The sequence below is a fragment of the Panthera leo genome, chromosome E1, assembly GCF_018350215.1.
Source record: "Panthera leo isolate Ple1 chromosome E1, P.leo_Ple1_pat1.1, whole genome shotgun sequence".
NCBI classification, from domain to species: domain Eukaryota; kingdom Metazoa; phylum Chordata; class Mammalia; order Carnivora; family Felidae; genus Panthera; species Panthera leo.
Window position 1 is genome coordinate 53,374,249 of NC_056692.1, and position 16,162 is coordinate 53,390,410.

Consider the following 16,162-nt stretch of genomic DNA (forward strand, 5'->3'; position numbering starts at 1 on the left):
CAGGAATCTCGTAGTGTTTAGCACTCAGCCGGGTAAGACCCTCTTGGGCTGCTAATTATTGATAAACCTGCTGAACACCTTGAAACCTCAACCATCAAAGGGTTCTCATTACCAAGGCTTTATTGAGCCCTTATATTTATCTTTTTCATATACTTTTTAAATATTTTAATGCTTATTTTTTTTATTTTTTTAAATGTTTATTTATTTTTGAGACAGAGAGTCAGAGCATGAGTGGGGTAGGGGCTGAGAGAAAGGGAGACACAGAATCGGAAGCAGGCTCCAGGCTCTGAGCTGTCTGCAGAGAGCCCGACGCGGGGCTCGAACTCACAAACCATGAGATCATGACCTGAGCTGAAGTCGGACGTTTAACTGACCGAGCCAGCCGGGTGCCCCGAGCTCTTACATTTAGAGGGAAGTTGATACGTGTGTGATGAGCACTTTCTAGGAGGTAATTCTCAGCCATTTCAGCATGTCGGGGATTGTGCACTTCTCAAAGAATCCACTGGAAGTCAGGAGCCCACTCCCTACTGTGGTGAACACTGCCCGTGACCGTGGATGGATTTCTTTTATTTTGGTTCTGCTGTATCTGAACCCCGTGGTATGTAGAGAACTGCCCGCTTTCTGACAGTTGATACAGAATGAAGACCTCTTCCCATAACAGGACCTGAAAACCTACAGACACCCAGTTTTACGATGGCGTAGCTGCAACTGGGACACAGCCACGTGGACTTAGCTCCGCCAGTCAAAAGCACCCACGCTGGGCTGCCTGAGAAGGCAGTGAAATCGGGTGGGGATCTCCCCCCTGCCCCCACGCCTCCTCTGTCCTTCTGGTGTCGGCTGATGCAAAAGTAGTGGCCACTGTAATCAAGTCGTGTATCTGGCCAAGACTCGGGCGCGGGGCAGAGTAGAGGCATGGGCTGCCCCGGGGCCAGCGGTGCGTTGCTCATCAGAGCAGTGCGGTGACTTGGTTTTGGGTGGTGCTCTCGAAATCTGAGCCCTGAGCCTCGTTCTCCAGCTTCCCTCCTCTCTTGCTGACATTCTGGGAGTGGCACAGTAGCCTCTTACAAGCTCCACTTCCGTTCAGCCAGCCAGAAGCAGTGTCCGTTGCTTACAACCCAGAACCCTGACCCATGGGCCCGGTCCTTTTTAGACACGGGATCCCAGGGTTCCCGGGCCAACGGCCACCGGTTGAAATCCCCACCGGCCCGAGCGTCTGCTTCTACACCTCTGTAATCCTCGGGCTGAGGCCTTGCAAACTATGTTTTGGTCCCGCCAGTCGTTCTTTTGGTGGCTTCTGCCAGTGAGGGGACTAAAGGGAACCTCACAGGGCTTGAGAGGGGCCGTGCTCCTTCCTGTCTGCTGGCCGCTGCCCCTCCCACAGCTCGTCTCCGCCACGGCAGTGGCAACTCCTTCCAGTACTGTCGGCCGAATCCAACCCGGACTTTTCCCGGTACTTGTGGAACGAGCTTCACCGGGCCCCAGCCCACGACATCAACACCAGCCTGCCGGCACGTCCTCCTTGGATGCTGAGGGCCACCCCCCCTCTAAGTTTTAATGATGCTGCCTTCTTCCTCGATTTCCTCAGCCCCAGGGGTAAAAGCACTACCACCTTTGAGGCCTTGGAGCCCTCTTTTTACCCTGGCTAACGACTCTGTACCCAGTTGGCAGTTCTTCATAGTAAAGTCTCTGTGTTCAAATGACGAGTGTGGTTTCTCTCCCAGACTGGACCCTGAGTGACACAGAATCCTAGCCTTAAGGAAAGCCAGTGTGAGTTGAGTAGCTCTTTTGCCGCCAGAGAGGAGAGAAATGAAAATGAGAAGGAATCAAAATTTACCCTCAAGTGAAGATTTAAGGTCTCAGAGACCCTAAAAACATAATCAATCAATCGATCAATCAGTCAATGATTTTAAGGTCTCAGACTCCTCATCTCAAGGGGTGAGTCCTACACACACGGTGGTGCCAGGACCTCTGAGCCAGGGCTGAGGCGGCTGCAGGAACTGGCCCTGACCCCTGCCAGGGGCGAAGAAGGGCCGGGTCACCCCAGGCCTCTGACAATCGCCTCCACCACTGTCTTCGCTGCCCTAACAAAACCCCCCCCACACGCTGTGGGGCTTGAACAACAGACATTTATTGCTCAGAGCTCTGGAGGCTGAGAGTCCAAGCTCAGGGTGCCCGCGGAATTGGGTGCTGACAAGGATCCTTGTGATATTGGGATTTGTAAGAAGAAATCGGTGTTTGGTCTTCGTCCCTGTTTCTGGCACAGGAGCTCTTAAAAAAAATACCCTTGGGAAGTCCTAAGCTGTAAGAGCGGATTAAGGTGTCTTGATATTCATGGCAAACCTCTTTCCAACACACCTGAGTTTATGTGAATGAGGTGACCTTTAGAAAGCACCTGGTTGCCAGGGGAACCTACCTAGAGAGGGCTGGAACCTTCAGCCCCATCTCCTGACCTCTGGGAAGCAGCCAGGGACTGGAGGCTGAATGGGTGACCTAATCAACCGTGCCCTTGTAATGAGATCTCCATAAAACCCCAAAGGCACAAGATGCAGAGAGCTTCCAGGGTGGCAGGGAGACGCGGAGGGCTGACGTGTGGGGAGCTCCCCGCACCTTCCCGTACCTTCCCTGCGCTGCTGTACCACCTGGCTGTGAGTTTTATCTTTTTTCAACAGACCAGGGATCTCACAAGTACAGCTGACCCTTGGACAACATGGGTTGTGTGGGTCCAATGATAGGCAGATTTTTTTCCACGGACAGAGCACAGCACCGTAAATGCATTTTTTCTTCCTTATGATTTTCTCTTCTTTTCTAATTTTTTTTTAACGTTTAGTTATTTTTGAGAGAGAGAGAGAGAAAGAGAGAGAGAGAGCGGGGTAGGAGCAGAAAGAGGAGACACAAAATCCAAAGCAGGCTCCAGGCTCTGAGCTGTCAGCACAGAGCCCAACACGGGGTTCGAACCCCTGAACTGTGAGATCATGACCTGAGCCGAAGTCGGACGCTCAACCGACGGGAGCCGCCCAGGGGTCCCATCCTTATGGTTTTCTTAATATTTTTCTTCCCTCTAGCTTACTTTACTAGAAGAATGCAGTACATAATACATACAGCATCCAAAGTACGGGTTAATCAACTGCTTGCATTATCAATAAGGCTTTCTTTCAGTCAACACTGAAGGCGTGCTATTACCAGTTAAGTTTTGGAGGATTCACAAGTTACACGGAAGGCCGCCTGGGTGGCTTCGTTGTTGAGCTTCCGACTTTGGCTCAGGCCATGACTTCAAAGTTCACAAGTTCGAGCGCCACATCGGGCTCTGTGCTGACAGCTCAGGGCCTGGAGGCTGCTTCGGATTCTGTCTCTCCCCCTCTCTCTGCCTATCCCCTGCTCCTGCCCACCCTCTCTCTCTCTCTCTCTCTCTCTCTCTCTGTGAGTGTGTGTGTCTCTCTCTCAAAAATAAAAAACATTAAAAAAAACTTTTTTTAAGTTACATGGGGCCTGCATGTATGTGGGGGAGACATTGGCACCACTAACATCTGCTTTGTTCAAGGGTCAAGTGCAAACTGTTTTCCTGAGTTCTGTGAGCTGCTTCAGCCGACTAATCAAATCCGAGGAAGGGGGATTGGGAACCTCGATCTATGGCTGCTCGACGATCAGGACACTGGCAGGTAGACAGATACCTCCAGGGAGATAGCGTCAGAACTGAGTTGAATTGTAGGGTACCCAGCGGGTGTTGGAGAACCGCTTGGCAGCATGGAGAAGACACACACCACGGAGCCTTCTTCCTGGCGAGTAGGCAGCCACCCCGCGTCCCCACGTGGCAGAGAGAGAGAGAGAGAGAGCTCTCTGGTGCCGCTTCTCGGAAGAGCACTAATCCCACCACTGAGGGTCCCACCCTTGAGGCCTCATCTGAACCTAATTATCTCCCAAAGACCTCACTCCGAATACCATCACCCTGGGGTTTAGGGGTTCATACATTGGGGGCCGGGGGAATGCCTAATTCAGTCCTGGCAACAACCCAGACGTCAAACCGGGGGCACAATCCACTAGCAACCTGTCACATGAGTATGGTAAATCTAGTTACGGAAAGTGAAGGCATCGGGCAAGTTGAAGGTTTCCGCCTCACCTACTCAAATCACTTTGGCCTCTGAGTGGCTACTGGTCATTCTTCCTCTGAATAATCCATCTGAGAGAAAGATACCGCAGCAGGAGTGGCAAAGATGGGCTGTGGTCCTAAGGGTCCGGTTTTATGGGCAGAACTTTTCAACCCATTCCCTTGGGAATAGTAGAAAGGAGGGGCCATCTGCTTATAGGATATCCAAACATCTATGAGAGAACATGTCACTTTCTAGAACCCAGAGGCAAGACCAATGAACATCACAGTGAAACCCTCCTCCTTTGAAGACGGCAAGCATACACAAACACATAGACACGTCTCCCCAACACACACACACACACACACACACACACACACACACACACACACACGTTTTACTAAGCCTGGATCCCCAACAGCTTCCACATTTCCTGATGTAAGGGAACTGACATTTATTAAACACCTACTGTATGCCAGCCAACTTGTGCGGTAGGTACTCTGTAAGCATTATTGCCACCATCTCAGGTAGGATTCTATCCATTCTACAGATAAGGATACTGAGGCTCAGAGAGATAAGTAGCTGTCGCAAGACAGGCGGCCCTATGAATCCAGGGCAATTTGGTTCAACGCCCATGCCTGTTCCACTACAACATGTTGCCTCTAAAGAATCTTCATACCCACCTAGAAACGCAGACTAGGGTGGGGAGTATGGCGGTGTTAGATAGAATTAAGATACAATACATATAATGGCAATATTATTACCTAATGCCATTATGGAGGAGTATCCTTCTACGTCAGCATATAATATGCCTTCACAAAATATAGTATCATTATATAATATAAATAACCCACCTTTATCCCCAACTGTGATGTTGAACTAGCACTCTCTCAGCAAGAAAACCTAGCTTTAGCTGGCGCGTCCCCAGGCTCATTACGTACAGGTCCTGCCTTAAATCGCTTCCGGGCATCTTCAGCGAGCCGGTCTCCTGGGACGCCACCAACTGCAATGGCACCGCCATATGGAAACTTGATATTCAAGCAGCTTCTGACAAAATGGACGGGGTGGTGAGCAGAGTCAGGATCAGGGCGTCAGACGAAGCAAGGCGATCGCTTTCGCAAAAGGCTGCTGGGAGAATCGGGGGAGGTGGTAAGGGGGTAGTGGTAAGGGGGAGGTGGTAAGGGCAGTGGTAAAGGGGAGCGTGTGCCAAAAGGTCTCCCAGGTGATTCTGGAGAGCCTGGAAATGTGCAACTCAGAGAACCGGATCCTCTCCCCTTTCATCCTGACACTGTCCCTTCGTCACCGGCAGAAAGTCCTTCTGTCCCTCTTTTCGGAGGCTTTTGCAATAGGAAAACTTGGCTTAGAAGGGAAAGAGAAAGGTATTTGAAGGGCAGTGAATCTGTCAAAAACACCTGAACAAAAAACAAGTTATGAGTTGCCTTCGGTCGGCCGTCACCACATCGGCTGCACATCGGAGCCTCTGTGGGGATGTGTCGCTTTAGGCATCTAGATCAGAGGCTCCAGAGGGAGGCTCAGGTGTTAGTCTTTTTCTAAAGCACCAAAGACGACTTCCCTGCTCCTTCCCACCGCCCCTCCCACCTCCCTTCTAACACACTTCCTGATCATACCCCTTCTTAGGCAAACATCACCAAGAAAGTACGGCCATGGAAACCTGTATAACGGATTCATATTTCAGATTCGGTTTTTGGTTTTTTCACCTGCACGTTTAACTATCTCTGCCTCATGTTTGTTTTCTTCCAAGAAAGCGGCCAGTCACAGAGGGCACGGATCCGCTTCCAGAAGATAACTCACGGGCACAAAGTCCTTTAAAACTTGGAAGCTGTAGGGAGTTTTCACAAAGACGATCCCCTGCGATCTTCCCTACACCTTCATTTGCTCATCCATCAGACGCCTCCTGGAGACCTACTATGTGCCAGGCACTGTGCTGACTGGTGTGGAGGACACAGCGGGGACCAGAGCAGACTCATCCTTACCCACGCTCCTGCCTTCAGGCCCCCAAGGGATCGGGTCCACAGGTGAGCACAGCACAGGGAAGACGAGGGCCACACGGGAGAAGGTGCCAAGTGGAACCAAGACGCGGGGTGGTCAGGGAAGCTTCGCGGAGGAGGAACACACAAAGGGCATCCCGTGGGGTAAGCAGGAGAGAACAGTGTTCTGAGCTGTTTGCCATCGCCACTGGGTTCGTAATGGTCACTTAGCTTCTGTGCTAGAGTTGGAACACTTCTGTCTTACTCGGGTCAAGGTGAGGAAAGTCCTCCGATTGGAAAAAGAGCGCTCCAGGGGGGATTGGCTGTGATTCTGGAGCCCCGGTGTGCTCCTGCAACACAGGGATGAAGTCCCTTCCCCTCCGGCCACCCCTGAGACACAGGACAGAGAAAGGAACTGCAGACTTCACGCAGCACAGACCATTTCTGTATAACACCACACCACCGCTACCACAGAAATACATTGTCGTTTCTCCCCGGGGCTCCACAGGGGGTAGATGTCATCCGACTCTGTCCTAGGAACTGGCCAGACCACACCTCTGTGCCCACAGTTCCCTCCTCTGTTCTTCTCGGACACCAGAACCCTGACTGCCCTGGGGCTCGACTCTTCCCAGCCTTGGGGCCTACCATCGGCACCCGGATCCCATCCCGGAGGAGCCGGACAACAGGGGTGTGGCCGGATTGCCAAGCTGGGGAAGGGCACACCCGGCGCCTCGCCAGGGATGTCACTGCGAGTGACAGACGCACAGGCTGCCACCTGTGGGAGGAAGGAGCTAACAGAGACGTGCACCCAATTCCGGCCCTGTAACCCTCCGCCACCATCCCCTGTGCCATAAGCTGGACTCAACAGCTAGACTACACATGTATTCAGTCACAAGTTCATGGGAAAAATAGGGAATCTAAGCACGGAGAGCAAATGCCAAGTTCTAGAAGGGTTTGCATTTAAGAATCAATCCGTGCCAGTTTATGGGGCGCCCGGGTGGCTCAGTCGGTTGGGCGTCCGACTTTGGCTCAGGTCAAGATCTCGCAGTTCGTGGGTTCGAGCCCTGCATCGGGCTCTGTGCTGACAGCTCAGAGCCTGGAGCCTGCTTCGGATTCTGTGACCCCCTCTCTCTCTGCCCCTCCCCGGCTCACACTGTGTCTCTCGCTCAAAATAATAATAATAATAATAATAATAATAATAATAATAATAATAATAATAAATTAAAAGAAATTTTTTTTAATCCCTTCCAGTTTATTATAAAAATGAGAAGCGTTTAGCGCTTGCTTTCACGGTGCTCTATGGCCTCTACCAGAGCGACAGCTTACGTGTGCCCCCATGCACGCATACGTGCATGTTTTCATGCCAGACCCACCGAGGGTCCTCTGGGAAGACACAGCCTTGACAGAGGTCGGCCCCGAGCCCTCTGGTCAAAATCCGGAACACACAGTCCCCGATGTCTGGGCCACTGGCTGCAAAGCTGCAGGCATTTTTCTGCAGCATTCACCACCCACCCCAGAAAGCGAGGGGGGCAAGCGGAGGGGAAGAGAGGGAGTAGGCGGTACGTGTATCCACGGCCAATCGTGCACCGCGAGACTGCGCACTGGCGACGCCCGCAGTTTTCTCCAAGCAGCAGCAACCACCCCAGGCTAGACTGCTGCAACGCCCCTTGTAGCCCCTGTGCATGCCGGCAGGACCGAAATCGACACCCGAGCATCTTCCTGAAAGTCGCAGGAGGCTGCAGAATGCATCGTAGGCCCAAGTATGGCTCCCACTTGCACCTTGAGACCCAGGGGGGCCTGAATGCCACTCTCTCCAGATACCGCGTGCCGGAGGGCCTCCAGCTTCAGTGCGTCAAGAGCTCCCCAGGGCGATGCAATCTCCTGCCCGTTCCTTAAAAGACTCAAAACCCCTGTTAGGGAAGCCCTCCGAAAGACCACCTTTCCACAGTGCTCTCTAGCCAGGGCTCACACGCTGTTGCTTCTGTTGCCGGCTACCTTATGGGTCTGCTCCACCAGGAACTAAAGTATTCATTAGTGCCACGTACCGGTTAGTGGGCTTGGCTGCTCAGGGTACGTGCTCAGTCAGCCTGCCCATTCCGGTGCAGGACTGCAGCGGGTTCTTGTTCAAGACACCCAGTCCCTAAATGGATGGCCTCCACTGACATCCACAGATGAGCTCTCTGTCTACCTACCCGAGTCACCTCTCAATCTTAGTACCGTAAGTACCAAGAGAAACTGAGGGAACTTTGTTATGGGCTGAACTGCGTCCCCTAAAATCCTTACGTTGAAGCCTTAAACCCTGTGCCTCACAATGGGACTATAATTGGAGACAGGGTCTTGAAAGAGGTCGTTAAGAAAGAAACAAGACCGTTAGGATGGGCCCTGATCCGATCCAACTGGTGTCCATATAAGAGGAAATTTGGACACACAGGGAGATGCCAGGGACACAGCTGCGCAGAAGAGAGACCACGTGAGGGCACGGCAACAAGACAGCATCTCGGAGCCAAGGAGAGAAGACACAGAAGAAACCCACGCTGCAGACACCCTGATCCCGGAGCTCCAGCCCCCAGAACTGGAAGCAGATACATTTCTGTTGGAAGCAGATACATTTCTGTTGGAAGCAGATACATTTCTGTCGTCTAAGCCACCTGGTCTGCACTACTATGTTCTGGCAGACTTAGGAAATGGACACAGAAGCGCAGAAAGTTAAGCAATATGCCCGTGTGCAAAACCTCCTTCCTCTTTGACCTGATTCTGTAGACACTGGCGGTGCCCAATCCACCCCGCGCCCCGGCCCCTGCACCGGGGGCTCTCCCCAGCCCAGCCAAGATGCCGACAACCGATCAAACAGTATGAGCCTTCCAGTGTCAAACACAATTGCATCTGCCATGGCCCAACCAAGTAGGAGAAAGAAGGAAGCACTGGCAACTGAGGCAGAGAACCAACCTTTGCTATGGAGCTAGTTGGGCTCATCAGGCGATGCCAGGCTTGTGCTACAGACTCCCAGGTGGTTCCTACGGCAGTTCCCCTTTTTCTGTAAGAGAGTCTTGCCATCCCCGCCCCACCCCCATCTTCTCTCTGTAAGGTGTTCTTTCTTTAGTGAGGTAGAATCGGAATGCTAAAGATGGAGAGAATCCGTGAAGGAGAAGAAAAGCATCTGAACCCTCCCGGGGGGGGGGGGGGGGGCGGGGAGGGGAACGGAATAATTGCCTCCTGCAACATCTGTCACTTCCAGACACTTGTCATAGGTGGTCCCTCATAGCAACTCCCTCCAACCAACATGCATGGACGTCGGCAAAAGTTGGACACGTGTTACAAGTATGTGCACACACTGCTCGTTCAAGTTTTCAGCAGAGCCATCTTCTTGCCGTTACAGAGAACACGAAGAGACACTTAACGGGACTGGGGACACAGAGAAATTGGGGGCAGAGATAAAGAGGGGGAAGAGAAGAAGGTAGGACCCCCACTGCTTATGAACTTGACCTGCCCCCCCAGGGCCTGTCTGGGCAGGACCACCAGCCAGCTCTCTCAGATGAGAGATCTCAGATGGAATCAGATTCCCACCAGCTCCCCTTCCCCCTGCAGTCTTCGGGCAGCCTCCTCAAGAGAGAGGAGGGAGGGGGTGGGGAGCACACAGCTCCCAGGGAGAAGGCTGCCAAGACAGAAAGCAAGCTGAAAAAAGCAAGTAGCAACAACACAGACAGTATGTTACCATTTGTTTTTCAGAAAACACAAAACAAAATTACATTTCCAGATGTACATGTATACATACGTAATAGCACGGAGGGATCTAGCTACTCAATGATGGGGAAATCACCCGGCAAACTACATACATACAAGTTAGGTGGTGGGGTGCTGCATAGGTATTAAAATGACTGCAGATAAAAGTCATTTCAAATTTAAAAATAACACACAAGAGGGGCGCCTGGGTGGCTCAGTCGGTTAAGCGGCCGACTTCAGCTCAGGTCACGATCTCGCGGTCTATGAGTTCCTGCCCCACGTCAGGCTCTGTGCTGACAGCTCAGAGCCTGGAGCCTCCTTCAGATTCTGTGTCTCCCTCTCTCTCTGCTCCTCCCCCGCTCACACTCTGTCTCTCTCTCTCAAAAATAAATAAACATTAAAAAAAAATTTTTTTAAATAACACACAAGAGAATGCACAGACAGTTTCCAATGGTATAAAACTGCATGCACACACATTCACGAGAGAAGGGAGCTCTAAATGAGGCAGAGCTGGGACTGCTCTAGAGCGGATTGAAAGCACACTCGGGCGATACAAGCAAAGGGGGAACGTGTTTCTATTTCACTGTTTAAAACACACAACATAATTCATTTTCTTGCAGGAAGAAGAGAGAAAAAAAAATCTGGAAGGATACCCCCTAAACTAATAACAACGGTTGGTCTGGGAAAGGACAGGAAGATGGAAATGTCATAGTCCACTCAGGCTGCTATAAAAAAATGACGAGAGCAGCTCCCAGCTGGCTCAGTCGGTGGAGCGCATGGCTCTTGATCTCAGGGTTGTGGGTTCAAGCCCCATGCTGGGTGTAGACATTACTTAAAAAAATAAAACCTATTTAAAAATGACTATAAGCAGAGTGGCTTATGTGCGACAAAAACGGATTTCTCGCAGTTCTGGAGGCTGGGAAGTCCCACATCAAAGCGCTGGAAGAATCAGGGTCTGGTTTCTTGTTCATAGACTGTGTCCGTGTGTCCCCGTGTGTCCTCACCTGCCAGGGGGGCAAGGAGCTCTTGGGAACCTCTTTATAAGGGCACTGAGCCCACTGTAAGGGCACCACACTCGTGACCTGATCGCCTCCAGAAGGCCCCGCCTCCTAAAACCATCGCATTGGGGGTTAGGATTTCGCCACATGAATTTGAGGGGGACGCAGTCTATAGCACGAAGGGAATTTCACGTAAGGTTTTGTTGTTGTTGTTTTTTAGTTTTTATGATGAGATTTCTGTGTTGTATTGGTGTAATAGTAATGGGATTAAAAAGAAAGACAGGAGGCCTTGGAAACACACACCCTACCATCCTTCCCAACCCTACCCTTCTACCCACCAGTAGAAAATCACTGCTTTAAATTCAGGGTGAAGGCTTCCCACCTGCTGCTATCCTTACCTTCATATAGAAATAAAACTGCAAAGATCATAAAAATGCCAATGTCTCCAAACAGCTCTTTAATATCCATTCTGTCTCTCCCTGGGGCCTCCAAAGGGAGCCCTGGGCTTGGGCTGGTCCCAGTCACATGTATCAGCCCCCTCTGGCCAGCCTTCTTCCTGAGGTCTAGGAGGTGGCACCTGTGTGCCTACCCCCAGCCTCCTCCCCTCTCCCATTAAGACACCATTTGGCAGGGGCACCTGGGTGGCTCAGGCGATGAATTAAGTGTCTGACTCTTGAGTTCAGCTCAGGTCATGATCTCACAGTTCATGAGGTCTAGTCCCTTGTCGGGCTCTGTGCTGACGGTGCGGAGCCTGCTTGGGATTCTCTGTCTCCCTCTCTCTCTCCGCCCTGTGCTCGCGTTCTCGCTCTCTCTCTCTCTCTCTCTCTCAAAAATAGACAAATTTAATTTAAAAAAAAAAAAAGACACCATTTGGCAAAATCTCCGTAAACCTCTGTGAGCTCATTGCCCATGAACAGTTACTGCCTGAGCTTTCTCTGCTTTACTCCCCGATAAAGAAAAGAAAACAAATATCCAGTTCAGGGAGCGATTTGATGTATCTGAAGTTAACAAAGCCACAACAGGTTAACCTGACAGGCTGTTAGGAATAAAACCCTTTTCATGAGCAATATTTTGCTTGGGCTGCAAAAGGGCAACAGATAAACGTGAAAGGCGGCATGAACAGAAACGGAGTGGGTTGCTAACCATCTCCTTCCCATAAACCCAAGAGTCTGGGCTCCCAAACTGCCTTCTCAGCTGCCTGAGACCACTACCTTCCCTGGGGGCGCTCAATCAGTGCGGGACCACCACCAGGACTCCAGGTCAAAACCCATGAACTCAGACTCCAGAAAGCATCTTCGACAGATCCAAGCTGCTGCCCTTTCTGGGTCTGGAAAGCAAATTAGCAGTGAAACCCAGGAAACCTCGTCCTGTCTCAGAGCGATGGCAGGTCGGGCTTCAAAGCACCACTCGTCAATGGCAGCATCTGTATTCGGTGACTATAGCAATTATAAATCATTCTTATCCTTTTATAAGACCTTCCAGGGCAAATTCCCCTTCTCATATCAATGGCCAGAATTAATTTCTTTTAAAATGTCCTAGAACACAGGCGCCTGCCTGGGTGGCTCAGTCAGTTAAGTGTCCGACTTCAGCTCAGGTCATGATCTCACGGTTCGTGGGTTCGAACCCCGCGTCGGGCTCCGTGCTGACGGCTCAGAGCCTGGAGCCTGCTTCAGACTCTATGTCTCCTCTGCCCCTCCTCCATTCATGCTCTGTCTCTCTCACTTGCTCCTCTCCCTCAAAAATAAATAAACATTAAAAAAAATTTTTTTTATTTATTGTCCTAGAACAGATGTTTACTCTCAGGCTGATCTTTCTGTTGATTAGCGAGCTTCTGAGCATTAACGGTTATTATGTCCTTTCTCAAGCCCCTTCAAGTTCTCTCCCTGGATGCTCAGCCGCCACTCCCAAGCCATTCCTAATTTTCTGTACAGTCTGTCCAAGACTTTTCCCTGGGATCTTCTCCATATTCAAAGCATATATTAGAATAGACATCAAGCAAAAGGTTAAAAAAATGTGCTGCTGCCTGGTGCAAATTAGCCAATGACTATTTACACTGCCCAGAGAAAGTCCCCACGTTCAGACAGCTGATCAAATATAGCTGGGGACCTCCTGCCTGCCCCCAGTACCAGTGAGCAGTGGCCCATCATGAGTGCAAAGAGCCCTCTACAAGAGACTGTCTTAGAAGCCCAGTGGGGACTAGGTAGGAAGGGCAGAATGAGACCCAGCGGGGACTGTGCAGAGCCTCTGAGCCAGCCCCTGGACTGCTGTTGCAAGAGTTAAGGCCATTGGCTGTCAGATCTTCCTGCCAGGGCCAGTAGAATACATCCCAACAGCAAGTTCACACATTACTAGGGTGGATTTGAGAGCAGAATATGGCAGCCCACACGGGAGACCTCTCAAAGTCATTATCACGCAACATAATGAACAGCAAGGAAGCCAAGGGTCCAGGGGGCAGAAAGTGACACTGACATTCAAGCTCTCGATAAAAAAAAAAAAAAAAAAAAAAAATGATACATGGTCTTTCCTCCAAGACAATATCATGCCTCTCCACCCAACCATCACATCCAGCTCTCTGGTCCAGAGGCTGGTCCTTCTGGGACATGAGTAATCAGCTTCTCACCAGCCCCAGGGCCAGGTTCCCAAGAACCCGTCCTTCTCTCTCTCCGGTCAGGAATTTAAGGCAAGAAGGAGGACAGGAAGGCAGGGAAGACAATGTCAGAGTACCTCTTGGGATAGATGTCCAGCTGACTCCTGTGAGCCTGACCTGATCCCAGCTCATCAGAATCCAACAGAAGCAATAACCTTCAACCTCATTCTCCCCAATAGGGTCCTTCCTCCTCCTCTTCCCTTTCTGGGTGAGCAGAGAATTCAAGCACGAGCTCAGATCTCACGGAGGACTTCTGCCTGCCTCTAGGGCTGCTTGGGACACAGCATCTGGTGAGGCTGTATGTTCCCGTACTGGGTTCTTACTGACACTGACCTTTCTCCACTGACAACAGTATATGCAGACTACCTGGTTTTAACCAATGGCACTCAGTTACAAGCTCGTGGCTTGACCTTGGCTCTCTCTGTCAGTGATCACAGCCAGATGGCGGGCTGTGGTTCGTACCATGCTACTGCATGAGTAAGTAGACGCTCATCCCCCAAACCCAACCCACCAGCCCTAGTTTACCAAAAAGGCCTAACATCTCTGGCTACCCCAACCCCCCAATTCTGGTGCCTTTTTAGATTTAAAAAACATTTTTTTAACATTTTTTTAATGTTTATTTATTTTTGAGACAGAGAGAGACAGAGCACGAACAGAGGGGGAGCAGAGAGAAAGGGAGACACAGAATCTGAAGCAGGCTGCAGGCTCTGAGCTGTCAGCCCAGAGCCCGACTCGGGGCTTGAACTCACAGACCATGAGATCATGACCTGAGCTAAAGTCGGCTGCTTAACCGACTGAGTCACCCAGGTGCCCCTAGATTTTTAAATTTTTACTTTGCAGCCCCTGAAGGGAGTTATCCTCAAGCTATAGGAAGGAAAAATGGAGCTGAGGGACACACAACCAGCAAATGGCAGAAGTGAATTCAAACTCAGAGCCCTGCTACCCAATGTCCCCACTTCATCCTCCTATAAATAAGCTCCCGTCCATGTGACGCTTGGCCAATGGTCTTAGGCTAGAGTTGGGTATGTCGTCATCTCCCTGATGACAGTGAACGCTCCTTAAGGGTCAAGACCATGATCATATTCACTCGCTTCTCTCGGTTTCTAGGTCCGCTCATATACACAGTGCCACAGAGTACGACATCAGCTATACTCTATATTTATAATGAAATCTGACATTTAAAATCTGAACTCACCAAAATGTAACTAAGGGAACGATTAGTCATATTACCAAGAGCTTATTTTCTTTTAGGGGGAAAAAAAACCAGTCACAATTCAGTGCCTCTAGGTAAAAGCCCTAAATGCCTTAAAATATCTATTTCAATATCACTGGCTGCTCAACAGAGACATGAATGGCTACATCAAGTGTGAAGAGTGGTACTCACCAGGTGAGGCATCAGGAGGTCAGCCAGGTAGACAAACGCAGCTCCGAGAGTGAAGCCGATGGCCACAGGGAAGAAGGCAAAGGCACCAAAACCCCCAGAGGACGTGGCCATCTCCACTGCCGGGGCCAGGAGAGACCAGTAAGAAGCCGCTAACATGACCTGTAAAAACCACAGTGAACAATAAGCCATTAAACCAACCACACAGAAGGTGTTTCAAGTGCAGACTTTAGTTGCCCTTGAACTGAACCCAACACATGTGCTAGGCCTTCAGTCTTCCACGGTAGGTACTATCTCAAACCGAAAGGCCACCGCCAGAATGCCTGGAACGAGTGCCATAGGAACAAAACACGGGGCAGACTAGAGCTGACCTTGGGAGAATGGAGTCCTAGATGCTGTCATCCAGCCTCTAATCCAGTGGTTCTCACCCATGGGCAACTGTGCCTTCCAGGGGACGTTTGGCCATGTCTAGAGGCAGTTTTGGTTGTCACAGTAGATGTGTGTCACACGTGTCTGTCTCCCTTCCATTTTTACCTGTTAGCTTTCAAGGTCTGCTCTCTGAGGCACCAAAGAAGGTATCCTTCCTCTTTGACACGTGGCACCCTTTGAAATATTTGAGGACAACCACTGATCAATACCAGCTCAGTCTTGCCAACTTTGTTATCTCTCAAAGGAAAGAAGGGAACTAATACTCATGGACCGCCTGCTATTTCCAGGGAAATGTATCTTTGATACCTTATTCTATCATTGCCACAACCTGGGGGGCAGATGCTGTTTTCTATTACTATCTGTAGAGAAAGAAATTGAATCTAGAAGTAGTAAGAATTTTCACGAGGGCGCACAGCCAATAAATGGTAGATCCTGAACTGAACAAGTAGGACCTAATCACCTCGATGAGGGCAGAAACATGAAAGGAAAGAGAAAAATGAAGCTGAACCCAAAAAAACCTCAGTGAGGTCAATTTGATAAAACTTTCCAGTGTTTACCGAAGTAAACGCTCGTCGATAGCTGTTTACTCTTACAGATGCTGTGACATCTCCTTGGCAGATACACCCACTACCCATCGTAACCATATGACAGTCGTCACTGACATGCAAAGTGTTGAATGGGTTTCTAAAAATGATTTAATTATGCCTTGCCTTTAAAAAAAAAAATATCTGCATCACCCATCTCCAAAATAACACTCAGAGTGACAGAACCAGGCATTACAAAAGCAACAATAAAGAATAAACCCATGCAGAAAGTAATTTCTCTTCTGCCAACAATCATCCACACATGATCAATTGCTCTGGGCCCGATTCTCCTAGCAAAAGTCTTAGGGCCACCCCCCGGAAAATTGTATCTGC

General features: G+C 50.2%; 1 protein-coding gene across 3 annotated transcripts in view; it reads right to left on the reverse strand.

The window, feature by feature from the left end:
* Positions 1–16,162, reverse strand: part of SLC39A11 (solute carrier family 39 member 11) — a 350,792-nt gene that overhangs the window by 291,331 nt on the left and 43,299 nt on the right. For all 3 annotated transcript variants that reach the window (XM_042917562.1, XM_042917560.1, XM_042917561.1), the window contains exon 4: positions 14,820–14,978. In XM_042917562.1, coding sequence (XP_042773496.1) covers positions 14,820–14,978 — 159 coding nt within the window. The remainder of the gene's footprint in view (positions 1–14,819; positions 14,979–16,162) is intronic.